Genomic DNA, 27,426 nt, shown 5'->3' with positions numbered 1-27,426 from the left:
TAAATTGAGCCTGGTGTTGATTACTTCAAATCTCTACACCACAGAAGAGCTCCCAGCAGGGATAACAGGGCCTGGAGCTGGCAGGTGGTGCTGCCTCACTGCCCCCTTCCCTCACACAACCCTTCCGTGGCTGGCCATTACAGGATAGCTTTATTCCTTCAGACAGATCCATTATTTACAGTACTTGATATTAGACACAGCAAGAGACAGAAGGATTTTCTTTCCTTCAACAAATACCAGAAGAACTGTTTCATTCCATAGTCAAGATCTGTACACATATTGAAAAAATTCAGTCCTCTCCTGTGGTAGCTCCACCCCAGGACATCTGTGTAGAGCAATGCTCACCTCTGATATCTCAGATTTCTGCCAGGCTCCTGGGGGCTGGAAGGAGGCAAGAGGCAGCCAGCAAGCTCTGGAAACAGCTAGCCAGGGGGAAGAGATGTGGGCTCCCTCTGCTGCTGGTCCCTTCCCACATCCACCATTGCAGCAACCAGCCATATCTTCCCGTCAAAGAGGCTTCACAAAGCCACAGCCAGTGTCCACCCTCACACCGTGCCCAGCACCACCAAGGCCACCATATGCACCTGGTTTGTTTGTAATTGATGGGGTTTCTCTGGGGCCTGGGCTTGGTGCAATGCTGTGTGACCTATAGGCACTGCCAGGGCCACAGAGCTGGTCCCAAGGAGAGCAGCGAGGGTGGCAAGAGGCACAGGCCACCCCCAGCACCACCACCAAGGGCTGGGCACAAGGCCCAGCGCCACAGACGAGCCTACCCACCCTCAGCCAGCAAAACAGCTGCCATGGCCCACTGGGGAACCAAGCTACACTGGGAAGGTGTCACCAGCCCCAGGAGCACAGCCAGCACTGGGCACTGGGCAGTGCAGCGTGGAGTCGGAGCAGAAGCAGCTCTGTCCTGGAGCCACCTTGCTAAAGATGGCCAAAGCCTGGGTTAGGACCTAAAATGAGTTTAGGGAACTCATGAGTTCTTTAAAATTAGTTTGGGGAAGGAAAGGAGAAGGATAGAAAAGAGACATGAACATCCCAGGGAAGTACGGAGCTGAAGGCCCGGATGCAGGACACAAGCCACAGCCAGCTGCGGCCAGTACAGCCTCACATGGGCATTGCCAGCATCCCCACAATGCCAGACCCAGCCCCAGCTGGGTGGGCTCTTTCCCTCCAGTCAGTCCTCAGCCAGGGCACTGAGATGGAGGCGACAATGTCTGGGTGCTGCTATGGCATGGTCAGGCAGCTGAGCACTCCAGACTTCCTTCTGTTACAGGGACTCCCCCATATAGGTTCTTGCCTTTCACAGCTTAGGTGCAGAGAAAAACCCGATTTCCCTTTGTCCTCAGGCTCCACCTGGGCTGAGGGTTTGTCACTGTGGTCCCTCTTCCTTGGGCAAAGGGTAACACAGACCCAAGTGCCAGTGCCCAAAGCCACAAAGCCAAACTGCTGTTTCTCAGTGTTGGCTCTCTGGCTACTGGCGCTTGGCTTTGTAGGGGCGGGAGCGTTTCCGGCGGTCCGGCTTCCTCTGCTTGTGCAGGCGGCCGATGCTGACCCCCTGCCGCCTGCGCACCGAGATGTTCTGCTCCACAAGGCTGGCCAGCATGCCTGCAGGAAGAGCACACACACAGCCCTGGAGTGCTGGGATTACCCACGCCAGAGGGCAACCCTACCTCTCTAGCTCAAAAGCCAGCAGCGGGCACCTCCTGGGACTATAAACTGGAAGGAGAAAGCAGAGAGCTGTGGCTCCCCAGGCTGAGCATCAGTCTGTCCCCCAGGCCTGGCCTAAACAGGGAGCCAGGACAGGTGAGCAGCCCAGGCTCTCACCTGCTGCTCCATCACGCTCAGTGCAGCTCCCCCAGCTGAACACAAACCCTCTGCCCCATGAGCACAGCTCACCTTCCTGGGCCAGCATGGATATGAAGGTACAGATGAACTCATCGTAGTTGTGGGTTCTCCTCTGGTCATCAATCTACAAAGAGACAAATCCCCAAATAATCCAGAAGCAGGGGGCAGGGAAAAGGGAGAGTTCAGGGTTAACAAGGGACAAAAAACTGGCATGCCTGACCCAGCCCACAGACTAAGGAGACTAAAGCAGGAAGGGCCGCATCTCCCAGCCTATCTTGGGCCAGTGTACAACTGGGACTGTCTCCACCCCAGTTCAGATGCCAGTATGTTCCACAAAGGGCAGCTGGGAAGAGGTGAGGGTGGGCAGGGGAGGTTTGTCTGCTGATTCTCCCCTGCTTCCTAGCAGTGCTGATGTTCATCCCAGCACTGTATCACCCTCTCCCAAGCTGCCAGTGCTGCAGTCTGTCCTGGTAAGAGCTCTGCCCTGCTGGGCTGTTTGGTAACATGGAAGAGACTCTGAATGTTCATCACCATTCTCAGCTGAACCACTCTCCCTCCGTTTTTACATAAAACCATCCCAGACAAAAACGTTTGGGCAGCTAAATCAGCAGGGCAAACAAGCCAGCAGCACACCTTGAATTTCTTCCTCTTCTCTACCTCCTCCTTCAGGCAGGCCTCGTAGTTTGCAATCTCTGCTTCCACACACTTGAGCAGCGCCAGCAGCTCCTACCGGGATCAAGCAGACCAAACATGAGCACAGAGCCAGTCACAGCCTAGGAGCCAGCAGGGTGAGCTGGCTGGTGTTCCTCTCTGCTAGGAAAGGGAGGATTCATCAAAGGAAAAACACTCGCCAGAGGAAAACAAAGAGATCATTATAGAGAATTCACTATGGCCAGCCCCCAGGGAGGTGGGTTCTGCCCCAGCCCAAATATACCTGGTTTTCGGACAGATGGAAGGGCTGCCTGTGTGCCAGAAACCCCATCCCCCCTCCCCCCCCCCCCCCCAGGCCTGCTTCCCCTGAAAAACAAAATCTGAAGGCTTCTCCTTAGAATAGCTGTTTCTACCTAGTTCTCTCCTCCAGAGAGCCCTTGGTGCACTTGTGCTGCCTGAGCCTGGTCCTGCCCCTAGCTGGAGGGCACAGACAGGCTGTGAAGTTACAGCAGGCCGGGACTGCAGGGTCTCACCAGCTCCTGGCCCAGAGGAGAGCACAGCAGGCTGAATGTCTCAGCTGCAGAGACAGGGTCTGTGCCCACTACCAAGGCAAAGGTCCCCGAGATGACGCAAGGCACAAAACCTGCACTGCCCTGTGCCTTGAGGCACCACTGCGACGACACGCGAGGGGACAGCGTGCACATGCAGTTCAGTCACTGCCAGCGCTGCTGCGCCTCCAGGTGAGCTCCACGTTCCCAGGGCTGTCGCAGCACAAAACTCACCTTGGGAGAATACTTTTCCCCCCCAGGGTGATCACTGGTCCTGCCAAGTCCCACCTTCTCTTTGCTGTCACTGGCCTCACTGCCCTCCTTCTCCTCCAGTTTGATCACAACCGGGGCCTCTTCACCGGGTTTGATGGAAGAGGGGGAGTTTTTCCCATCTACACACAGGGGAAGGAACCATTAGGAGACTGACAGACATCCTTGAAGTCAAAGGACACTGTGCTGTCACTCCAAGTGAGACTCCACTCTCCTAAAGCGGGCACCTACCTGCAGCAGCCAGCGGGCAGAACACACCGTCCTCAGTGAGGTGCAGCAGCCCACAGCTGACAATGGGCCCCAGGTCCCTGACGGCGCGGTTGTAGCGCATGCAGTCGACACGCAGCAGCCCATCCTCCTCCCCAAACAGCACCTTGGAGATGTGGGAGGTGACGGGGCTGGAGGGGCGTGTGGGGTTGGCCGAGCGGATGGGCGAGCGCAGCGGGGAGTTGAAGGCGCTGCCGATCTCGGAGGCCGTGTCCGTGCTCTCGTTGCTGGGTGTGGGGGACGGCTGGGAGTGAGTGACCACCGCCACAGCAGCACCCCCGCCGCTCGTCTTGATGGACAGGGGAATGGAAAGATCCTTTTGAGATTCTTTCAGCTTCTCAGCCAGGACATTGATGGTGTTGGGCTGCAGGACAGAGAGCTGGCCATCTGCAGCCCCTGCCACGTGCTCTTGTTTCACTTGCCCTTTCCTCTTGTACCTGCCCAGAAACACAGCAGGGAAGGTCAATAGCTGATAGAAGGAGGGCCCAGCCTGGACACTGCTAGCTCTGTGCTCAGCAGTCCAGGCTGCCTGCTGGGATGAAACAAAGTCTGAAACACTTCAACATCACCCCCAGTGCCACCGGCTTCTCTCGCAGCACCTCAGCACCACTCTGAGCCACTCAGTCCCAGGGATCCCTACACTGCTGGGGGCACAGGGCACTGTGTACCCCCACTCTTCTTCCAAAGCCCCCAAAGCTCCCTTGCTGTGACCCCAAATTCTTGGCCTTAGCAACAGTCCAAGCACACCAACATTATCACCAGGAGCTGAACTGGCATTCAGCACTGTGGAACCAAGGTTCCTCAAAGCCCCAAAGCCTGCTGCCAATACACAGTTACTCTCAGGGCAACTGAAATTCAGAGTTGGCTGTAAAGAGCTACAGAAGGACTTCACAAAACCCAGTGAGTGAAAAGTAAAAAGGCAGGTGAAGAGAAGAACCGAATTATCAAGATCTAAGGAAGATCGGGGAAGTCCTCACTGATGGTTCTGTAAACGTCAGCTCCTGGCCCCCCACCCTCAGCTCAAGCTGTCACCTGATGGCTGAGTTGGTGTTACAAACTTCCTCCTCATCATCATCATCATAGTCATCCTCATCATCCGAGTACTGCTGGTGCTGTCGGACTGGGACCCGGCTGCGACCTACTCCTGCTGCAAGGTCTTCCTCCTCCTGCAACACACCATTGCTGAAGGCCTGCTGGCAGCAGGGCAAGGAGGAAGAACCCAGTGGACTTGTCCTTGGCTCAGCCCAACACCAGGACGTGGTTCTTTTGAGAGGAAACAGGGACCCTTCCCCCTTTTTGCTCAGTTTACCCACAGTCAGTCTTTATGTATCTTCGCCCCACCCAGCCTGGGTTAGTGCTGGGCCGGGCTGGCTGCAAGGCAGGGCCAGGCTTAGGCCAGCTAACAGCTGTGATCCCACAGAGGTGAGGGATTGCAGACAAAGAGCTCAGCTTGAACCAGATGTGCTGCTAGCCTGGTGCTCCAGCCTACCTGCATGGGGGACTTGGCATAGTTGTGGTTATCCAGGAAGGCTGGCAGTCTCTGCACAATGGGGTTGGGGTTTGCTGGAGGGGCCCCGTTGATGCCACTCACTGCTGTCTTTGGCACCGGTTTGGATTTGCTGGGTGGGCTCTGTGTGGCCGTGGGGTGGCTCTGGCTGGTGGGTTCATCTGTGCCATCTGCCACACAAGCACAGAACAGCCTTTCCTCACCAGCACTGTCACCTTTTATTCCATGTCCTCTACCACCCCTTACTAACCCAGGTGAGAGAAAAGCTCTTACACTCCTACAGACCACCACAACCACCTCCATCTGTCACCAATGTCCCCAGGCTCAAGCCCTCCCACTTTCAAGCTTTGCACCCTCCAACACACCCCCAGGCATAGTGGCATCACCACACCCCAGCACAGTGCACTTGGAGCAGGGATCACGGAGAAGAAAGTGAAGCTGACAATAAAACTGCCCCAAGGCCCAGGTCAGCCAGCTTTCATCACCACCCTGTGCTCACTCCATGACAGGCCAGGCTGGCAACACTGCTGGTAAAAGGTCCTACCTGGATGAGTGCTCTCCAGAGTCACAGTCTTGCTGCTGGCTGGCTTTGTCTCTTCAGCAGGCTGAGACTCCTGAGACTTCTGGGTCTGGATCAGCTCAGGCTGAGTTACTCGGATAAGCTTGAAAGCAAATGACATAAAAACTGCATGCTAGACCAGCAATAACCCAAACCACATCCTTCCCCCTCAAGCACTACAGAGTTCATGAGGGTGAGCCAACACCAAGTGCCCAGACACACAAACAACACAGGTGAGCCACCTCCCAGGTGAGCAGCAATGCCCAAGCAGTGAGGCTGGCTATCTCCTCTTCCCACAAGATTTTTCCCAAGGCCAAACAAAACCCCTAAAACGAGGGCCCCAGCAGCATAGGTAGATGCCCTGAAAAAGTCTATTCCCCCACCAGCCTTGCAGGGCCTGGGCTGTCCTACCTGCTGCAGGGCCTCCAGCACAGTCTGGCGGTTCATCTTCAGGATGTGCAGTTTGGACTCGTATTTCATCCTCCGGTCAGGCACCACAGCCATCAGGTTGAAGCGGATGTCGTGGTACGGCTCCCTGAGGAAGGGCAGCAGTCCTCAGCCACGGGATCGTGGTGACAGCCCCATCCCCACCTCCTGCCCAGGCATTTAACACCCACACTCCCACGGCTTCTTCCCAAAACCAAGTAAACCTCATAGTGGCTGAAGAAGCAGCGCAAGATTGCTTCAGCTACCACACAAAACATTGTCAGAGTCACAGGCTGGTTGAGGTGGAAAGGGACCCGAGAGAGTCATCTGCTCCAGCAGTATCACCCAGACCTGGTCACCTGGACAACATCCAGATAGATTTTAAATATCTCCAAAGATAGAGATTCCACAACTTCTTTAGGCAACCTGTGCCAGTGCTGTCACTTTCATGCCCAAGCATCCAAGAGGCCCAACTCAAGACCAGAACCACCACTCCTCCTCCTATGGACTTGAGCTAACACGGACCTAACCAGGGCACTCTTAACGCTGTGCAGCATTTGCAGGGCTCTGCATCACACAGAGAATGTATGCCCTGCAGGCAAGAGAACGCAAGGGGCAGAGCACCTGCACCTCTCCATAGGCAACCTCCACCCTCACTTCCACAACCTGCCACTCAGAAACCACAGTACAAATAATCCAGGGGAATATGGCAAGGGAGCAGTGCTTGGCCCATGGGCCAGGACGTTACCCTGCAGTGGCCAGGCCAATGCGCTCCATGATCACTCTCCTGGCTTTGTCTGTCCATTCCTCATCATCTGCCCACGGTCCTGGGAGAACAAGACATAGCTGGACTTAGCAAAGCAGGCCATGCTCAACTAAACCAAGTACATCAAGTGGGTACCTTAACAAAGGGGCTGACAGACAGAAACCTGGAAGGGAAAAATAACTGCCTGAAAGACAGAACTGAGGGAAAAGCTGTAAGAGAACGGAATAACCCAGGCAGCCCAGTGGGATCTGTTGGGACCAGTTGCCTCAATACATAGTGGTTATTTGGCACAAGGAGAGAGTGAGGAGATAAATTCTCCTTGCTATATGAAGTTATTTCAGAGCTGAAGGACCTTGTGGCCCTGAGCAACTGGGGAGGAAAATGGCAAGGCTGGAAAAACAAAAGCAATGCATTTAGAAGTAACTGCTTTCTAGGCACAGTCCCCAGCACACAGGCTCCAAAATTAGCTATCAAAACTCAGGGCAAGTCTAGGAGCCACTGGAGTGATTGTCCACTAACACCAGTTAGTGAGAAAGCAATGAAAAACAATACATTTGGAAACATCGGGGTGCTATTCACCTGTTTCAACAAGCAGGGACAGGTGGGCTCTTACCATGGTCAATGGGATAGACCTTCAGCCCGTCCAGCTCAAAGAGCCGTCCCTTGATGGGGACATAGCTGACAAAATGAAAAGCCTCCATGGTCCGCACCGCGCTGATCCCGTTCTGCTTCTCTGGCAAGTGCCGTGGCTCTGGCCTGAGAGGGTCATGGAGACCATGAGAGGTCATGGAGAGTCTGCCTCCTCCAGAGAGAGGGAGCTGCAGACACCCTCACTCACCTGGCATGGCTGTTGTGGGCCTTGGCCAGCTCCGGGGCGTTGCCAATGGCATAGCCTTTGCTCTGCAGTCAACAGCAAGAGAGGAGAATGGCTGAGAAGTGACGGGGAACAAACAAAATGTTTCACCTTCCCACTCCCTCCCTCCATTTACCCACAGGACCAGGACAGAAACCCTCAGGCACATCCTCTACTCTTATGAGTTACAGGTGAAGTCCAAGATGGAAAAAGCACACAATTTCTACTGAATAAATTATAACTGGATAAAAACAAGACTTCACAATAGGTCTGAAGGGAGGAGAAAGGACTTTTGATTACAGGGAGTGACATGACAGAAGGCTCAGAGCTGTACCTAGCCTAAAGGGGACCAAGGCTCTGAGCAGGCAAGGCAGGAATATGAGAGAGAAGAGGCAATCCTGCTGCAGTGTGCAGCCACAGAGGGCAAGGAAGAACCCAGCTCATTAAGAGCATCACCCAAAGAGGGGAGCAAAAGGCAGAGCCACCTGTGCCACCCCTGCACAGCCCTGCCCGACCCTGCTCCTACCTCAGGGCTAAAGCCTTTGGTGAAATCCTTCATGCGGCTCAACGTGGGGCCCAGGTCGACATTGTTGCAATTCAGGAGGACACTCAGCAGGGCATGGGTGGCACAGGAATTAGGGATCAGCTGGACAGTAACACAAAGACCAACTTAAACAGCAGGAACAAGGCAGCCTTTCAACAACCCCTGCAGTGTTGACAACAATCAACTGAAAACACTGATGCAAGAACCATCAGCACTTGTGAGAGCAGCAACCTGACCTCAGCTCTCACAAGAAGGAGAGAAGTCAGTATCACTTAGTGAGCATCACCATGCCACATGAGCATCTGCTCACAGTCTCCCATCCCTCACTGGATTCCCTCCAACCTGGAGCTCAGGGAAGACACTCCCAGGAAAGAGGAGCTGCCCTCCTGACCAGCAAGATCAGTGCAGCCTGTCAGCACCACATTGCTTCCCTGAGGTGTCACAGGAGAGACCCCAGACAAACCTTCCCCTGGCCTGGAGCCCACCTGGTGAGCAAAGAACATGTTATTGACGATGTCATCATCGATCACCGAGGTCTCGTCCACCAGCGTGGAGACCTTCCGGCGGGACCGGCGCTCCTCAATCCATTTGAACAGGAAGATGAACCCATACACGGGGCTGCAGAGAGAGAGAGAGCAGCAGCTGCAGCACTTTGCACCATCTACACCAGTGGGGCCGCTCTGCCCAGCAGCAGAAACATTCTGTTTCACAGGCAGATCAAAGAGAGAGGGGAAAAGCTGAACAATCAGTGCCATCTTTCTGGAAGTCCTGCCATCCCTGCCACGAGCCCCCAGAACGACACTACTGAGGACACTCCTGTGCTGATGCTCCAGGTTCAGCAAACTGTCAAGCTTGAAAACTTTGGGGATTGACAAGTCTTAAGAGGCTGAAGACAAAGAAATGGGAAATTCCCCTCTGGACACTAACTGACCTGTAGAACAGTGCCTGGCCACTGAATGACCCTCCTTTTACACTTACCTTGGATTCATTCTTGAGAGGAATTCAGCAATGGCTTTTAAGAAGTAACATCCTCAAAGCCTTTTCATAGCACCAGGACAGGGAGAAAGCTCACACTGCAACCACATCACCTCTCCATGGTGAGAGGGAGATGAATCCCCTGGAGGATGTGCCCCCACCTGCCCCAAACCTGATGAAGTCCTCCTGGTCCATCACTTACATCCAGGCTGTCATGGCACAAGCTTACAGGGACCCCTCTGAACAGCTGGTGATGAGTTCCCAGGCCCACAGGCCATTCTGCTCAGCAAAACTCACACTCTCAGGCCTCTGACTCACCCTTGGCATTTGCTCTGCAGATCATAAATCTCCTCAACCTGCACTCCCTTGACCCCTGCAGACAAAGGAGAGAAGCTGGTGTAAGGCCCACCAGAAAGGACAGGGTAATGCCAGGCACAAAAGCAACTTCTCAGAAAGGTTTCTAGGACTTACCAAAATCTTCAACCAGGAGCGTGAAAAGACCTAAAAGGAACAAAACCAACAGGTTACTTTTGGCTGAAGAGAGCAGAGAGGAAATCTGCTGCCATCATCCCTTGATGTCCCACACGGTCCCAGGCCAAGGCACAGCCAGAAAATCCATGGCAGAGTGGCACCAGGATCACACTGAGTCCCAGCAGTGGGGCTGTTGGGCTCAGAGGTGCTCCAGCTCCCTTCACCCCTCCATCCCCACTGATCATCCTCTTCTTCAAGAGGACCTGAACCAGCTGTCTCCTGCCAGAGCCCAATGCATCCTGACCCACTGCAGATGGCCTGCCAAGTGAGCCACCTAAATGACACACACACGCTTGTAACCAGAGAGAAAAATGGCTGAAGATGTCACAAGGTATTTAAAAAAAATCATTTCTGTTCACGTTAGTGAAAGCCAGTGAGGGGAAATCCAGATCACAGCAACAGGGCTGTGGGGAAGTCCAAGGGTTGAAAGGCTCGTCTTCATCTCCCTGTCTCTTCTTTGGGGAACCAAATACAACAGCCTGTCTCCAGTGACTACAAAATTCAGGAGGACGTAACCAGAAATACAGAAACAACAGCAAGAAAACGAGGATTATCAGACACCAGCAAATGAGCAGCAGCTGCCACTATGATGCCAAAGCAAAGGCAGTCAGCTCAATTTTCAGGCAGTCACTCTGCACGTGGAGTTACTGAGTTCGAGACTGGAATAACAAATCTCCTTCTTTAGCTCCCTTATAAAAGCTGCTGAAAGCCTGGGAGGAAGTCCAGGGAATACCAATAAGAAGGATTAAATCCTGAGAAACATGCCTGTAAGCAACAGATTTAAGGACCCTGATGTATGTGGCTCAATTAAGAAGGGCCCAAGGGGCTTCCACACCAAAGTTAAAATGATTAAAACAGGGAGGAAACTCCTGGGAGAAAAAAGTCTTCATTAATTTAACAGAAAACATTGTATTTCTTACAAAATTGTCAGTGAGAAGAAATGCGTTGTGGAAATAACATGCTTCAAAGCAGTGGGAGGCCAGGCCACTACATCAAACCCCATCACCTTTCTGGTCCCTTCCAACCTCACTCTTTTCTCCACCATATTTCCGTATTTTATATTATCTCAGCATCCACAAAAGGCATAGCCCTGCTGCTGACACCTCTCCTGGAACACTCAAACACCCATCTCAAATTATATGTGTTGCCTGGGACAACACATTCTGGTGTCCACAAGCACCCATAACACTATCCCAGCAGCCTGGATGTTCCCAAGGCTCTCTTCCCCACCAGCAGGCAGCCCAAACCTGGATCCACCAACCCTTCCTGACCAGTAAAGCACCCAGAGATTTCATCTCAGGCTCCATGGGAAGGTATTCAGCTGGTGGGATGTGCTGAAGGCTGAGAACAGCACACAGGTCACTCCTAACATCTGACCCAACTGCCACCCCTGCATCCAGACTGCCACGTGTCCAAAACAACCTGTCTCTGCCCAAGCAAATAACCTTCCCTCCCAGCTGTGAGAATCCAAACCTTGTCCTGTAACTTTCTACCATGATGAATGAAGGACAGGATGGGAACGATTTCAGCATTTTCCAAGTACCAGTAAGGAGAATAAAGAGCAGCAAAACTGGGGGTGACTGGGACACTGACACCAGACAGAATCCTTTGCTGAGTGCAAGAGACAAGTATCATTCCAGAGGTCGAATTCCCTCACCCACAGCCCCAAAAACTCACCACCCCATCCTAGAGAGCAGCTCCCAGCCTTCCACAGGACAACCCCATTCCACACTACAGCAACTCAGAAGGTTAAAACATTTCAGACAATGCCCCAGCCAACACCAGCTTTGGCCCTGAAATCCCAAACCATCAAACAGCTCCGGGACTCCACCAGAGAACCCACTTTAAAGGTAGCGGGAAGGGGACACCTGTGACCGTCCTGCTCCCAGTTTCTCCATGCCGGCCTCTTCAGCACCTTTCCTGCCCTCCTGCACCCTCCTAGTCTAGGCCTGCATCCCCAATCTAACCCCCCTCGAAACTCCACTTGTACACCCACACCACCACAACTTCACCTGTGCACCCACAGCCCCCCAAAACTTCACCTGCACGCCCCATACCCGCAGCCCCCCCAAACTTTACCAGCTCACCTCCCACCCCCGGCCCCCCAAAAAAAACTCAATCTACGCTCCACAGATCCCACGGCCTAAAGCTCCACCCGTACACCCCACAGCCCCAGCCGGCCCCTTGCAGCCTCTCTGACCTGTCCCCCACGTCCCCCCAGCCCAGGCCTCGCAGCCCGTGTGTCCCTCAGAGCCCTTTTGCCGCCCCGCTCCGTGCCTCGGCCCGCTCCCACACCCGCCCGGTGCGCGGCGCCGTGTCCCCCGCTCACCAGGATCGCTCTCCAGCTCCAGCCAGCCTTTATTCATCTTCCCGCGGGCCGGGCCGCACCGCCATGTCCGGCCCCGACTCCGGGACCCGCCGTCGCTCGCCGCTGTGCGTCACGGCGCGCGGCAACGTCATGCGGCGGCGACACGCGGTCACGCGCAGGCGGGGGGCGCTCCAGGCCCCGGGAAGGGCCCGGGATTCCCTGGAATTCCCTGGAAAACCGCTCCGCTAAGGAACGCCGGGCTGCTCTTCTTTCTGGCGTGGCGTGTGCACGAAGGATGGATGTCTAGGGTTTAATGCCTCTAGAAACAATAGAGTTCACATCTCGCTCCTCTGTTCTCTGGTGACTGATTTCCAGCCTCTCTTCTCTCCCTTTCCTCTCTGTGGGCTGCTACTTCCCTTTATTGTCTAGGGAATTTAGCTAACGGCACAGGCTCACGAACTTTGTGCCTGTAATTTTCTAGACACTGTGATACTTGAATAGTTTTTTAGTTGTGCCCCTGTGCCTTCAGGGACGATCTGCTCATCGTAACACTTCATTGCTGAGGGTGCAGGCCTCCATTAGAATTTGCAACATCCAGGTCTCATAACAACATGTCTGAAAATACGCATGTTGGGTGGAAAGAAATAGCAATAATAGTAATGTGGGTGCATCTGCCAGCTGGGGTTTTGTTGTTTTGTTTGTTTGTGGGGTTGTTTGGTGATGATGATGATGGTGACAGGGCTCAGGCTCAGCAGCCTGGGCTGCCCTGTTGATGAGGGGCTGCAGTGAGGGGCTGTACTGCCCAGCCTCTCCTCCCAAGCAACTGAAGACAGGATGAGAGGGACACAGTCTTAAGCTGCACCAAGGGAAGTTTATGTTGGGCATTAGGAAGAACTTCTTCACAGTAAGGGTGCTTAGACGTTGGAATGGGCTGCCCAGGGAGATGTGGAGTCACTGACCCTGGAGGTGTTTAAGGAGAGGCTGGCTGTGGCACTCAGTGCCATGGTCTGGTGATGTGGTGTTGGGTCATAGGTTGGACTCGATGTCTGGGGGGTCCCCTCCAACCCAGTTGATTCTGTGATAGAGTGTCAAGATGTGAGGGCTGCTGGTGAGACTGGGGCCAGCCCTGACCTGGCCACCATCTCCCCTTTGGCCACCTTGGAGGCTGGAAGGTTCCCAGGGTGAGCGTGTGCTCCTGCTGCACTTCCTTAGGAAGTGGGATAAAAATAGGAGTGGGCTGGGCCTGACCCTCCCTCCATGGCTTTGTTCTTTGGCTGTTCCCACGCACGCCCCAGCTCCAAGAGCTCCCCTCACCCCACTCCTGCCCCTGGGACAGTGCCAAGCCCAGGTAGGACTCACTCCCCTCTGCAGAAACTGAGGTGCACAGGCTGGATCTTCCCAGGGATGGTGTTTCCTTCCTCCCGCCAGGTGCAGAGGTTGTGTTCATGGTTGTTCAGCCTGTGGAAGTTTCTAGGGACACAGGTTGCCTCAGTTGGCTGGTGCTCACCAGAGGTAAGGCTGGAAGCCTGCAGAATGCTGTGTGCAGCCCTGACAAAATCTTTCCTGCTCCAGCCTTAGTGGTAAATCTACCCAGGAGGACCGGGCTCAGCCACTTAAGAGATTTACTGGGAGCAGGGACAAAAAGTCACCCCAAAATGGGGGACTTTGGGGAACTGTTTGCTTCTGGTCTCCATTCCTGCTCAGTTTGAAGCATTGCTGGCTCTGGTGCCACCTCCAGCCTGTCACAATTGCCTCAGGGCCAGGTCCCACACGCAGCAGAGCCCTCAGGACCCCTCTTGCTGCCTCCCCCAAAATGGGCAGGCCAGTCCCTGCTCTGTGGAGCACAGGGGTCACTCAGAGGCAGAAGGGTGCAGGCGTTCCAGCACAGGTCAGTGCAGGCACTGCAGAGCTGTTTAATCCAGGCCCTGAGGAATCAGACTCCTGTCTCATTTCACCCAGGTTCCTCCTTGTCTCTACTTGTTGGCTTTTGTTCTCCTGTGCCCCTCAGGCCTGTGATTATCCAGATCCACGTGCTTGGCTCCCATCCGGCCCCATAAATCAGAGCTACCAGCACCACTCCCCTCCCTGCAGGACATGTCCCAGCCTACCAGCCACACCACAGCTCTCCCATCCCAGGAGACACAGGGAGTTTGCAGGAGAGGTGGGACAGGGAGCCGGAGAAGGGGACCAGGACCCCCAGCCCGTCTCTGTGGGATGGGGCAGTGCTGCTGAGGGACTTTGCTCCCGGGGAGCCGCTGCTGCAGCACAAACACACACACACAGATGATATCACGACCTGGCTTTGTGTGAGCTATTTAGGGCCTTTTAATTATTACTATTATTATTATTATTTTTCTTTCCCGTTCCTCCAGCTCTGAACAATGCCTGTCCGGGCAGGGCTGCAGTTCACACCATTGTGTGGGGCTGCCCTGTCTCAGGAAGGGGCAGATCTTTATCACACGGGGCTGACCACGAGTGAGCTCATGTCGGATGAGGAAAGCAAGGAACACCTTGCAGGAAGCCTGGAGGTGCCCTCCTATACACCTACCCCCAACCCCTGCGTTTGGGGAAGGCCCTGCGTGCTGGTTTAGCTCCACCAGGCAGCAGGAGCCCACCCAAACCAGCCGTGTCCCACCCAGCCCTGCGGGGTCACCAACCAGCAGAAACCACCCCAGCTGTGGTGCAGCCCCCCAGACTGCTGGGACTGCCTTCTGCCTGTCCCTGCTCCCACCTGGGCACAGTGACAGTGGTGGCATTAACACCTCTCCCAGTGTTTACCCAGGAGCAGGTCTAACCTGCCCGCAGCTGTTTGCTTTTGTCCTGTAAAACTGGCTGTGGGGCGGACAGAGGGGGAGTGGGGAGCTGCACCCAGGAACAGGCTGGCACTGCTGAGTGTGTCCCAGTGCCAGGGGAAGGCAGGAAGGAGCACTGTCCCCCGGGATACATCCTGGGTGGCACAGCACAGCTCTGGCTTCCCAGGCACAGCGGGTGACAGGGCTCCTCCTGCACACAGAGGCTTTTTGGGATGATGCTGGCTTTCCCCCCATACGAGCAGGCATCATCTTCCCCAGGCTCTGTACTGGTATGGAAAGAGTCTGGAGCCATCAGCTATTCCCCAGGGCACCACACACGGCCTCAGTATTCACGGAGGGATCCAGCCAGCATCTGGGTGACGGCATGGCCTGGGTGGCACTGTGCCAGTGCCCCAGCCCACTCGGGGTCTACGGCCCCCACCTGCTACATCACCTGCAAGAGCAACAGGGGGCCAACAAGTCCCACCTCACCACCTGATTGTGAGGTGACCCTGCCACCACTGGGGGTGACAGGGACCTGCCCATCCACTCTGGCCGGGGGGACCAGGCTGGCAGCACTGCAAGCCACCCACCAGGGCAAGAGGCCCCCGGGGCCACCAGCAGCACAGGGAGCTGGTACTTGCCCACAGCTGCCCCACGTCCATTGCCCTGCCCTCTCTAAGTGGCCGGTGCTTGCCGGGGCACACGGTTCCTCTCGCTGTGGGGTTTGGCTGTCCGTCCCTTCTTGGCCACATCCACACCAGCCAGGACCAGCTTGGCCTGGGCCAGTTTGCTCATGCAGTGGTGGGGCCGGCTGCTGCACCAGAGGTGGGCACAGTACTCCTCCACTCGCCGGGAGTTTTGGGAGCTAATGAGGTGCATGATGTCCTTGAACCAGGTTTTGGGAGCCTGTGGCACCAGCGGGGACTCGGGGCAGAGCAGGTGTGGGACCTTGTCCCCTCGGCTCTGGGGGAAGGTGTGTGTCAGCTGCTCACTGGTGATCACCTCCAGGGTGGTCTTGGCCACCATGTGGGTGAAGCCGTGCTCCAGAGTTTTGCAGTAGTAGATGCCGGCGTCGTGCCGGTGCAGCTTGCGGAAAAGCAGCCCATGCTCCATCTGCAGGATCCGCTCGTCCGTCTTCACCTGTTGGCCACCGTGAGGTTGGGAGGGTCCCGGTCTGGCCTCACATCCCTCCCATGTCCCCGCAAGGGGAGCAGGTGCAAGGGGAGCCTCACCTCATCCCGCTGCTCGTCGGGGGGCCTCTGGACAAACCACTGCACACTGGCCTGCGGGGACCGGGGCACGCACTCCAGGAAGGTGCTGTTATCCTCTGCCCCGTAAAGCACCTTCTCCTCAATGTTCTCAAAATCATCCACTAAGGCAAAGACAGGCATAGGCTCATAGGGAGAGCAGAGCCAGGCTTCCACCTGTTCAGGTGTCAGCCCTCCTTGGCCACCATCCTTAGCTTCATCCCCTTCTCTCCCAGACCCAGCCCAGCAGCACCCACCCTCTATTGGGGCATGTCCTAGTCTATGAGATGGGCAGATGAGGGTGCCCACATGGAATGGGTACAAGACCCTCTGTGTGCTAGGGGCATGTCAGGACATCTTGGGGCACCTCACAAGACCCTCAGCCCTGCAGGCCCTCCAGTCTCTCACCAGTCAGGTTCTGGTCCAGACACTGGTGTGCAGGGTTACCGTGGCGGGCGTCCTGGCGGCGATGGCGGTGCTTGCCGGAGGGCTGGGGGTGGGTGCAGGCAGTGCCATCCCAGGCACAGTAGGGATCCCTGGCCAGGCAGCACTCGACACAAGCAGTGCCATAGGACTCACACTGGTGCAGCCGTACCTGGGCCACTGCTAGACTGGAGCCCACGTAGAGTGTTTGCTGGGGGAACAGCACCAAGGTGGTGAATGTAGGCAACCCTCATGGGTTTGGCACCTGGGGGCCCAGCCAGGACACCCCAGGGCAAGCATTACATGGCTTTAAGAGGCTGGTGACCACAGCTGGTCACCTGCCCAGTCCCCAGCCCCGTGGCCAAGCCGTATCTGTACTCACACGCTTGACAGAGATCTCCATCTGGGTGATGGGCACAGGCATCTGTAGGGGAGGGGAGACATCATCAGGCTGGCATAATCCTCACCACAGACAGCCTGGCCCGTTCAGAGCCACCAGGGCTTGGCGGAACATCAGGAATATTTTGGGGAGGGTGAAGATATGCCACCCCCAGCCACCCTCTGCCCTTATAATCCTGAGACCTTCCAGAGACCAACAATGCAGTGACAGCCCTGACCCTCCATCCCCATATGTGTCCCCGACCTGAGCCCACCCCTCTGCCCCCTGCCTTGCAAGTGGGGCACTAAATGTCACCTTAAAAACCTGCAGCTCCTCCAGGATGACTTCTTCAGTCATGGCTGAGCTCATCTTCTGCATGACCACCACCTTCAGCACCGAGCCAGCATCTGGGGGCCAAGGAGAATGGAGATGTGAGCACCCTGCATCACACAGCCCAGGACAATGCCCACTGGGACACCCAGCTCTGCGGCTCCTTCCTGCACTCTGCTCCTGCTGCTCACCTGTGCCAAGAAAGAGGACATCATGCTGCCCGTCCTCGGCCTCCACCCTGTCCACCACGAGCTGGCGCAGCCGGTGGGGCAGGTCAGTCTTCACGAGGAGGGGCCGGCGGTGCCGGGGGTACACAGGCTTGTGCATGAGGGGGTGAGCGCGGGCAAAGTGCAGCACCTCATCAGGGAAGTCCTTGGTGGTGCAGTACTGCTGCCGGGGCTGGTTAGTGGTCTTGCTGGGACACTTCAGGGACAAGAGGGGACCAGCTCAGCCTAGCCACCCCAGCCACCATCACTCCTTCCCCCTCTATCACACCTCAGAGCTGTTTTGGGTCCCATCTTTTCAACTCCTTTGCCAGACTTTGGCAAACCACAGCTGGCCTCTCCAGGATGTGAGAAGATGGGGGATGGCTCCATCACCACTCCAAAAGAGCAGTTGGAGGATCAGAGGGGCCCTGGAAAACCAGGAAGTCACTTACCACACCCGGCCGTGGGTAGGGCACCCTGCCCTCATAGGCACCCCACCGGTGATGGGGGCTCTCTCGGTGGGCAAAGGGCCCATTGAAGACCTCCCGGATGTCGGCCATGCGGTACACACAGACAGCAGAGCCCCGGAAAACGTGGCTGCAATGGGACAGAGAGTGAGTCCAGCAGAGCCATGCTTGGCACTGCTGGCAGTGGGAACACCAACAACCCCGAGGAGACAAGGGGAGCAGCCAGCAACCCTTGGTGACAGTGACAGGGCAGGGCTTGGGCAGCTGTGGCTGGATGTCCTCAGAGGCTGGAGCTGCACCACCCACCTGACAGTGCTGAAAAGGGCATAGATCTCTGGGCTCTTCCCATCCTTTGTCCTCAGCAAGAAGACATCCTCTGGAAATGAAAGCATGGATTTTTTTCCTGGAATCCAACTGAGTAGCCATCAACTGATGAGCTCCAGTGAGATACAGCTACATGCACACCTTACCCAGCTCATCAAAGTAGGTGTCGATGCCACCAGGGCCAGGTACTGAGCATACCAGCCGTGCCTTGTTGAAGGTACTCCACTTGTTGACCAGCACCCTCTGGCCACCAGCATCATTCTGCAGGGACAGAGTATCAGGGCCACTGCTGTGACTTAATGCATCCCTGTCCCCCACGGTCCCCACCAGCATCTTACCACGCAGACACGCCCCACACGGCTGACAATGGCATGCTCCTTGCTGTCTGCCTCCACTACCTTCTCCGTGAAGAAGAAATAGGCTTTGTTATTGTCCCGGTCATCATTGTCTGGGATCAAGTGGGCTGCCACAAATTTGGGATCTACAAGCAAAAGCACCATGTCAGGTGGGGAGAGAGGGCACAGCTGCCACCTCCAGACCCCCAGTCTGTGCTGGGGCTGGATGCCAGCAAGGGCCACCCCCAGACCTTGCTGCCCTGGTGCCTTTCCCTGCTCTTAGCTGGCAGGGGGGATGCTGCACCATAGCAGCAGATGTTCTGGCCACCACAAGGTGCGTAGTCCCTGGCATTAGCCCTGCTGGGGGAAATGGAGGGGCAGAAGGAAGCTGTTACCATTGAGTAAGCGCTGGTCCACCTCTGTGCGCAGGGCAGAGCGGGTCCCCATGCTGCGGAAAACGCCAGGATCGCGTCCCAGGAAATCTGCAGTGAGGCCAGCGTACAGCTCCCCACCTGTAAAAACATCCAGCTGTCTGGCACGGGGACCATCCCTGGGACACACCCCCGGAGCTCCCAGATCCTGAGGAAGACAACCCACCGATGACGGTGCTGGCGAAAGCACGGCTGGGCTCATGTGGGCACCTGCCCCGGCCGCTCTCCACGCTGGCAGGGTCCAGGCTGAAGGTGTGCTGGGGAGGGGAGCAGGCAGGTGAGCCCTGGGGTGTGCCCAGGCATGCAGGGGCCAGCTCTGGTCCCTGCCCAACTTGCACCTCACTCAGTGCACCCAAAAGACCAACTGGAAGCAGGATCCACGCTTTTTGAGGCAAGACTGATCCCATGAGGGTGCACAGCAGCCGAAGTTGCCAGTCTTGTTGCTTGCCTGCCTGCCTGGTCAGAATTGTCACGGTACAGACAGGGCTCCCGCTGCCCATACAGGGCCAGGCTGTGGGGAGGGCTCTGAGGGGTGTCCTACCATTCCGCCCCAGCCAACTTGATTTATGAGCAGTGAGCTGGGAGAAGAGAAAATGCCACCCCTTCCTCAGCCCCTGGCAGGACACCAGCCCCTGGGGACAAGTCTATAAAGGGGGTCCCAGGCCAGACAGGTGGTAAAGCTGGACAGGGCATAGCAGATGGAAAAGGGGACAGCAGGGAGCTGATTCCTGACACTGCCCCCACCAGTATTCACATTAGAGCAAACTACGCATCCAGTGTCCCCATGCAGTCCCAAAGCCCCTCAGGAGAGAGGCAGGAAATGGGGATCTACATTCCAGGGGTGTCCTGCTGGGGATGCTGCCCTACCTCGCCACGGTGCCCCACGTAGATGAAGGTGCACATGGGGTGGAAGGCGCCTGTCCCGCAGGCCAGCAAGTGTGTCCGGTTGTAGGGATGCAGCACACGGACATAGTTGGCACAGTCAGTCTAGGGGGACAGCAGGGGACAGGAAGAGTCACTGGGTATTGGTACTTTGCCCACCCCCAGTTCCCTGCTTCTGCCTGGAACCCTATGACAGTGGGTGAGCCCCAGCCTGACTACCTGGGCTCCACCCAGGCTCTCTGCCTCCAGCACGGTGCCAGGGATCTGGGGTGGCAGCTTGTGCCCACTGATATTGCTTATATCTGGGTGGACCCCAGCCTACTGCAAAACGACAGGGCTTTTTACTGGTCCTCCTGCTGCCAAGAGCATCCCAGGGGAACCACATGGGGTCCAGTTGCCACCTGGGCATCTCCTGCCCACAGGCACCTGTGCACTCACCCTGTCACACAGTCCACGCTAGCCAGGGGAGCAACATCACCTGCCCTGCAAGCTCCAAACCCTGCCCCAAACCCCTGGCGCCCAGGACATGACCAGATGCAGGGACATCCTTCCCCATCATGTTCCTGCTTACGCCAGGGATGAAACAAAAGGAGGAAACAGTGGAGACAGAGACAGAGACCCACAGGCATGCTGGGCTGCCTCCAGAGCAGCCCTGGTTGCTGCTGTCTGGAATTGTCCCCTTCTCTGGGGGACAGCAGCAATGACACTCCGAGGGCTGGAGACCTGCCACCTCTGACTTTGTGCATCCTCTCCTGGCAGTTTCCATTGGAAAAGGGCTCCCATCCTTCTCCACCATTAGCTTGGCAGCTCCCCCTGGCCAGCTCCAGCCCTGCCTGCTCTCCATTGTTCCCTCCACAGCGGGATTCGAGGCCCCTCATCTGCTGGGAACACTGCTGCTGAGCCGCCCCAGGGGTTCCCAGCCTCCTGCTGTTTATTTTCCCTTTGCAAAGAGCCTCTAAAATAGCAAGTGAAAAAAAAAATATATATGTTCAAGAAAAATAAAAAGTTGAGCCTGCCCTGGCTTGGATCTGTCGGTGAGAGCTGGTAAAATAAACACAGAGAGCAGAACAAGGACTCTGGGGAGCAATTTGTCTGGGCCAGGGGAGCCTTGGGGACTTTCTCCCCACCACAGCCCTGTTTCATATTGGGGCAGGGGGATGCAAAGAGGGGTAAGGTTTAGGGAACAAGGTCACCAAACCTGAGTCAGTTACAGATTTCCCACCATCTGGGACAGCCTGAGAAACATGCTGGGGTCTGGAGCATAGCATGGGGGTTTTGGTCCCTCCAAGCTCCAGTCCCAGAGCCCAGCTATTCCTGCCTGGTCATGCAGCCACATTGGGACACACTGGCCACCACTCTGTGGCCACAGGGCTGAGCAGAGCAACTGAGACAGGATTTCCAAAGCCTGGAGCAAGCCTTTTGCATGGCCAGGATTGGCCACAGACCTCCTGCCTCAGTTTCCCTCTTGCACCAGGATTAACTGTTCCCTGAGCCCAAAGGCCAACCCAGACAGGTGACATGGCACAGCCCCAACATGGGAGGAACCATCTGGCACAAGGGGATCCCCCAGCTCAGAGCAGAGCACAGAGAAACTCACCCCTGGATCCTTCCCCTTCTGAAAACACTCCTCCGTCTGCCCAGGGCGAGGTGGCCAATAGATCTGGAACACAAAGGGTCTGTTGGAGCAGGGAGGGGGGACAGCAGGGACCCAGCCATGCAAATCCACATCCCCAGGCTGCCAATGGCATGGGGATGGAGAAAGGGACCACAGCTCCCTGGAGTCCACCCAGCCCAGGACTCCCACCCTACAACCCCAGGCAGGGCCCTTCTTCCTGGGGAGATGCATCCTGGCAGTCACAGCCCGCAGCTGGGTTGGATTTGGGTGGTCATGCTGGGGATGGCTGGAGCTGGCCTGGAAGGGAGTGGGCTTGTGGGTGGCCTGGGGAAAGGGTGCTGAGGGGACAGCAGGAGTGATGGAATCCATGTCCTGCACAGCCTTTAGCAGCTCTCAGACCAAGCACAGCTTGGGTACACAAGCCCTTGACTCCACCGCAGTGACCCAGCACGCCAAGGGGCACTTCATTTCCTCCTCCTCTTTCTTCAGCTAGAAACAGCCCAGAGCTGTGTTTCAAAAACAAAAAGTCAAAGTGGAGAGGGTGAAAGAGGAGGGGAGCACCATCATTCTGTTCCATCACCTCTCCCACCAAGGAACCAGGAGAGATTTGGGGCCCTTGCCAGGTGAACCCTGGCACAACTTCTTGCACTGATGGATCCCTTTAGCTCCTTGTCTCTGCAGGTTTTCAGCTGAATATTTGGCCTGTGAAGGGGATGTCCAGATGGGGACAGGCAGCACTCAATCTCCCAATCGCAGTTTTTTAGAAGCGTGGTGTCCAAAACAATGCTCAGTACCCAGGAATCACTGGTGAGCTGCACCACCAGTCTCCTAGGCTGAAGATCATGACTAATTGCCAGCTAATTTCCCTCCACCCACCACAGCCAGCCTGCCCTTGCCAGGCACTACAAGTTTATGGAATAATTTCGAGGCACTTGACATGAGGCAGTCCCCAGGGCAAGCCTTGTTTCAGAATGACTTTGCCCGGCTCAGTTGGGCACCGACAGGTCCACAGGAGGCCAGAGTGGGGACAGACACCCCAGGATGCTCAGCAGCACTCGGCTCACCTCCTTGGCATCTGCATTGGCCTCATCCAGGCGTAGGGAGTAGAGCACATCCTTCCCCCCGATGAAGAGGCGGTCACGATACTCGTCCAGGTAGAGGGAGCGGAAGCCCAGGAAGCCACGGTGACCAAAGAAGAGGATGGAGCGGTTGGTGCCTAAAAGCTCTGCCAGAAAGAGATGAAAGCATCAGCAGAAGCCATCCCAGCCCCAAGGGTTCCTCTGAGCTGCTGCTTCTGAGTATCATGGAGTTGTCCTGGAGTCAGTAGAGCTGCTCACAGCCACTCCAGACTGCAACATCTGTCTCCATCCGTTCCTGGAGGCATGGACATCCCAGCCTACATCTCAACCTGGGATGGAGTGCTGTTCTCTCTGCCAGCCAAGGACAAAGCTGCAGAGTCGACAAGCAGCAGGGTCCCAGGCAAGGTTGCCACCCCCAGCAAGGTTTGGCTGAACCACCCCAGACTCCTACTGTGGCAGTGCCACAGCAAGCTGGGCTGTGCCATCATCCCCAGGCTGGGCTCACACAGAGCTGGGATGGTGGCAAGACTGGACACGGAGTGGGCAGAAAGCAGGTCCTGTCCCTGCTGGGTGCCAGCCAAGGACACAATAGCAGGCACCCAGCCAGTGCCATGGGGAAACTGCCACACAAAGCCTGCCGCTGCCACTGCCACCAGAACTCACTGAGAGGAAGGCTTCCTCCATGGCACAGACAAGGCACTTGGGGAGAGGCACCAGCATGGGGGCATCCCAGGGATGGAAAGGCTGCATCCCTGGGAGGGACATCACATCCCAAAGCAACACGGTCTGACAGTCAAAGCCCCCAGAGCAAGCCCAAGCCTGAATCTCGTGGGATGCCAAGGGGACCCTCACAGTGACAATAACACGGGGGCAGTGGCTCAACTGGTTTTCAGTGGGAAATTACTTTAAGGGTCATCAAGCCGGCACAGTGGCGCCCACACAGCTGCCACAGCAGCCAGAGGGCCAGAGGGAATGGCTCAGCTTCATGGGGCTCTGAAAACCCATCCCAACCCCAGGCCAGGCCACTGTGCCTGCCAGACAAAGGAGGAGGAGGACAAAGCACCATTGATGAGCACAGCTCTGTCCCCAAACACCCTCCAGCCCGGAAGACTGCCAGCCACTGCTGCTGACCCCAGAGAAACACCCAGCCCAAGCATCTCCCACACATGTCTCCATAAGAGGGGAGGTGATGCTGGGACAAATCCAGTCACCACAGGTCAGGACACTGCAGTACCAAGTCCTGCTCTTGCTGGGGGGACATTTGTCACTTCCAGCAAGGAGGTGGCCAGCGACATAATGCCCTATCCTGGAGGGAGATGTGTCTTCTAGGCCCTGCAATGGAGACGAGGTCCAAAGGTCCATCCCCAGCAGGGGACAACAGACACCTTCACCCCATCATACACCCTATCCCTGCTCAAGGGCAGCCCCAGTGCCCTAACTGGTGATGCCAGTGGCATGGAGGGTATAGTCCCAGTGGCTTCATCCTCATCAGAAAGGCCACTGTGCTTGCAAGCAGAGCTGGCCCCAGGCAGTGGCGGTCCCTCCACCCAGTCTGGTACCCTCCTCCCTGTGTCCTCCCAGCATCAAGTCCTCCCGTGTCGCCGGGTCCAGCCCAGGAAAATGCTGTCAGCTCCTTCTATTCTTGCCCAGCTATAATATTTTCCCAGCTCAAAACAACACTGGTGAAGTCGGCAGGCTCCTTTTATTGTTTCAGGCAAGGCCTCCCCTTCTCCCCCAGACCTGATGAATTCCTCCTGCGCCTCGGGTTACACTGGCTCAGGGCGCCTTCCTCTTCAACTCCCCAGGGAACAGCCCTTTGCCATGCCCCATCCATCCCTGGGACACCTTTACCCCAGGGTGGGGCTCCCACGGGAGCCACCCCCCAAGTGAGGATCCCTCAGGAGGGACAGTAAAGGGCACAGGGCAATGCCTCTGGTCCACACAACAGCACAGTGCTTTTCCCCCTCTTATATGAGCCACTGCTGGAAGTCAAAACAAAAGGAAAAGAGTGGCTTGAATTGTGAGGGAGAGCTGGGTACATGGCCACCACTGCACCTACAGCACAACACCTGTCCCTGTCAGCCCCCAAAGTCCCCTCACAGCCATAGCCACCAGCCACGCAGAGCCTGGGTCGAGGAGCTCTGTACAAACAGAGCTTCAGCTCACCACAGTTTTAATTTCAGAGGCTCTAATGTCTTTAATTGAATTTTTTTTTTTCTTCCCCTGGGGAGAAGGCGGTGGCAGAATTTGTTTCATGGGAAATTTCAGTTTCTGTTTCCAATTTGGAAGACGAATAGAATAATCAGCTTAAGGAGGAAAAAAAAAAAAAAAAAAAAAAAAAAAAAAAAAAAAAAAAAGCTTCCAAAGGTGGCTCACTCGCCGTGGGAGGCTGAGGAGCTTCCACCGCGCCCCGGGCAGCTCCTCGCACCTGGGAAACGGCCCCGCACGGCTGGACTTTGTGCTGGAGTGGATCAGACACTGAGCCAGACCCTGAGCCCCACGATTCACCCCTGGTGATACCCCAAATCTCCTCACCCTGCTGCCAAGCCCTACCTGAGGACACCGGATCGCATTACCAGGCCATCCCGGGCTTCCAGGATAAGGGGATTGGGGGCACCGCGTGCCTCAGTTTCCCGTTCAACAGACGCAGCCCCTGGGGTCCCCTGCTGTGCCCCAGGACAGAGCAAGGGATGCAGGCAGACCCGGGAACCCCCAGCCCAGGAAGCATAAGAGCAGACTTTCCCTGGCACTGCATCTCCCGAGGCTCTGGAAGTGCTGGGCTGCCCAAGTCTTTCCCCCTTCTGGGAAGGAAGGGGGAAGATATACATTATGTAATTTATTTTATGTTGATTTTTTTTTTTTTTTTTTTTTAGAGCAGGTTCATTGCTTTGAGGCCAGGAGGAGATTGGGGCGCCCCAGGCTCTGTCAAGTTTGGCTGGAGCAGCCCATGGATTAGGTTGGCAGAGCGGGGGATGCGGCGAGCCAGAGCAGGATCACAAGGAGAGTTTTAATTAAAACCAAGCACTGCCCCCGCAGCCCCCGAGGGGCCCCGGCACCCCAGCACCCGCACCCCAGCGCCACGGGGCTCGAAGGGCGCAGCCCGGGCACCCCTTCCCACCCAGCCGAGGGCAGGATGCTGAGCACCCACCACGGCGGGGGACACCCACACACCGCAGCACCCACCCAGCACAGGAGCCAAAGCGTGCCGGGCCAGAACACCGCCGTGCCTCAGTTTCCCCGCACTCAGCGTGGAAGACGATCCCCCGTGGGAAGCGGCACATCCCCCGACTCCTTCACCCGGCTCCTCTCTTCCTCCTTCTCCTCCTCGGGGGGCCCCTACGTCCCGCGTGGGCAGCGGAAGGTGCCGGGCAGCCACCCACCGAAACCCCAGCCCAGCCCGAGCCCCCAGAACAATTTGCCCACCAACGGCACTAAAAAAAACCCTCCGCACTTCGGGCGCAGCGCCCGCAGCTGAGGCTCCAGAGTCCTCACCTGGACCCGGAGCGGGGACCCTGAGGACACCCCTCCCCTCTATGGACAGCCCCCCGCCCCGTCCCGTCCCGTCCCGCAGCAGGTGCCCCCGGCCCGGCTCACCGCGGTAGGACAGGCGGAGCCGGGGCAGGCTGTGCCCCGCCGCCCAGAGCCAGCACAGCGACAGCGACACCGCCACCGCTGCCCGCATCCCGCCGCCGCGCCCTCGGCCCTCGGTGGCACCGAGCTTTTATGGGGCCGACATCCGACCGCCCCCGGCCCGCCCCGGCCCGCCCTGGCCCGGCCCCGCCATACCCCAGCCCTGGGCGGCGGGGATGCGCGGGGGGACGGCTCCATCTCCCGGGGGGACCCTGAGAACTCCGCACGCCCGCAAAGTGTCCTCTGCCAGCAACGCTTTAGAGGTTACTGCAGACCCCTTCCCCAGAAGTGACCCTGCCAGCACCTCTGGTTCATCCCTGAGGATGGAGAGCAAGGGACAGAAACTCTGGTCCCCCAGTCGTGCACTCCTGGAGGAATAGGAAAGGGCATACAGACCTGCCCTCCGAGAAGGATGGTCAGCGTGGTGTGATCTCCAAGCACCAGCAAGCCCACGGCTGTCAGGTCCTATCTCAGTGCCAGGCAACCTGTGGACAGCAGGCCACCTGGGGAAGGGGACTGAGTAGGGTCGAGGAGGGCACAGGGTGCCACACACAGCCCTGGCACACTGACAGGGCAGGGGATGCAGCACTGTCTGCCTGCAAAGGTGCCAACACCCTGGACAAGGACCCCATGGTACCCACACCACTCCCATGGCATCCTCCCCCAGGGCTGCTGGGTCACAGGATGTGGTTATATGAGACCTCAGAGAATCCACACCGGCTTCCCCTGGGAGCCTCATCACACGGCAGGTGTGTCCCACATCCAAAAACCCCCCTGCACTGCATGGAGGGGAAGGAGCAGAGGAGCTGGTGGCTTCTCCCTCAGTGCTTCATCACCACCAGCCTCATCTCTTCTCCCAGTCTGGCACAGGACAGCCTCATTATCCCCAGCCCACAAGGGTTCCAGCAGCTTTCTTAATGAAAACAGAGGTCAGGAGGCTGGAGTACCCTGGCTAACCCCCACCTTTTGTAATAGAGCTGCTCTGGAAGCCTCCTGAGCAGTGTAAAACCACCCCAATTCACTCAGCGGGCCCTTGGCTTCCCCAAGAAACCACATGGCTGGCACAGATCCCACACCCTGGGGTGCTGGGGAGCCACACAGGGCTGGGAACAAGCGAGGAGGAGATGCAGCTGATGGCAGCTCTGGCAGGTGAGCAGAGGTGCCTGCCCAGACCCGCACACTGCCTGTCCTGACCAGAGGGTCTGTGGAAGTGGCAGAAGCTCTGGA

General features: G+C 56.8%; 2 protein-coding genes across 4 annotated transcripts; both read right to left on the bottom strand.

The window, feature by feature from the left end:
* Window positions 1-138: 138 nt before the first annotated feature.
* On the bottom strand, window positions 139-12,180 carry BAP1 (BRCA1 associated deubiquitinase 1). 3 transcript variants are annotated; one of them, XM_083869814.1, is made up of 17 exons: window positions 12,078-12,180; window positions 9,689-9,718; window positions 9,536-9,590; window positions 8,728-8,860; window positions 8,225-8,344; window positions 7,684-7,745; window positions 7,459-7,601; window positions 6,828-6,906; window positions 6,065-6,188; window positions 5,639-5,756; window positions 5,077-5,264; window positions 4,620-4,753; window positions 3,552-4,024; window positions 3,285-3,442; window positions 2,485-2,577; window positions 1,903-1,975; window positions 139-1,611 (listed from the first exon to the last, which is right to left on the bottom strand). In XM_083869814.1, exons 1-17 carry the CDS (start codon window positions 12,112-12,114, stop codon window positions 1,478-1,480), a joined length of 2,154 nt encoding a protein of 717 aa, XP_083725940.1. In that variant the 5' UTR covers window positions 12,115-12,180; the 3' UTR covers window positions 139-1,477. The 3 variants fall into 3 exon arrangements, with proteins under 3 accessions (XP_083725940.1, XP_083725941.1, XP_083725942.1); XM_083869815.1 differs by having other exon boundaries at window positions 3,339-3,442; XM_083869816.1 differs by having other exon boundaries at window positions 5,179-5,264.
* A 2,188-nt stretch (window positions 12,181-14,368) lies between these two features.
* Window positions 14,369-26,361, bottom strand: SEMA3G (semaphorin 3G). The gene is made up of 16 exons (XM_083869131.1): window positions 26,164-26,361; window positions 22,555-22,715; window positions 21,473-21,535; window positions 19,861-19,980; window positions 19,160-19,250; window positions 18,958-19,074; window positions 18,566-18,708; window positions 18,374-18,488; window positions 18,210-18,279; window positions 17,889-18,033; window positions 17,422-17,653; window positions 17,216-17,307; window positions 16,904-16,945; window positions 16,507-16,732; window positions 16,084-16,223; window positions 14,369-15,991 (listed from the first exon to the last, which is right to left on the bottom strand). Exons 1-16 carry the CDS (start codon window positions 26,249-26,251, stop codon window positions 15,527-15,529), a joined length of 2,310 nt encoding a protein of 769 aa, XP_083725257.1. The 5' UTR covers window positions 26,252-26,361; the 3' UTR covers window positions 14,369-15,526.
* Between the last annotated feature and the right edge of the window lie 1,065 nt (window positions 26,362-27,426).

The sequence above is a fragment of the Zosterops lateralis genome, assembly GCF_965231275.1.
Source record: "Zosterops lateralis genome assembly, chromosome: 11".
Lineage (NCBI taxonomy): Eukaryota > Metazoa > Chordata > Aves > Passeriformes > Zosteropidae > Zosterops > Zosterops lateralis.
Note: the sequence above shows the minus strand (reverse complement) of the source record. Positions and strands in the feature narration are given on the sequence as shown.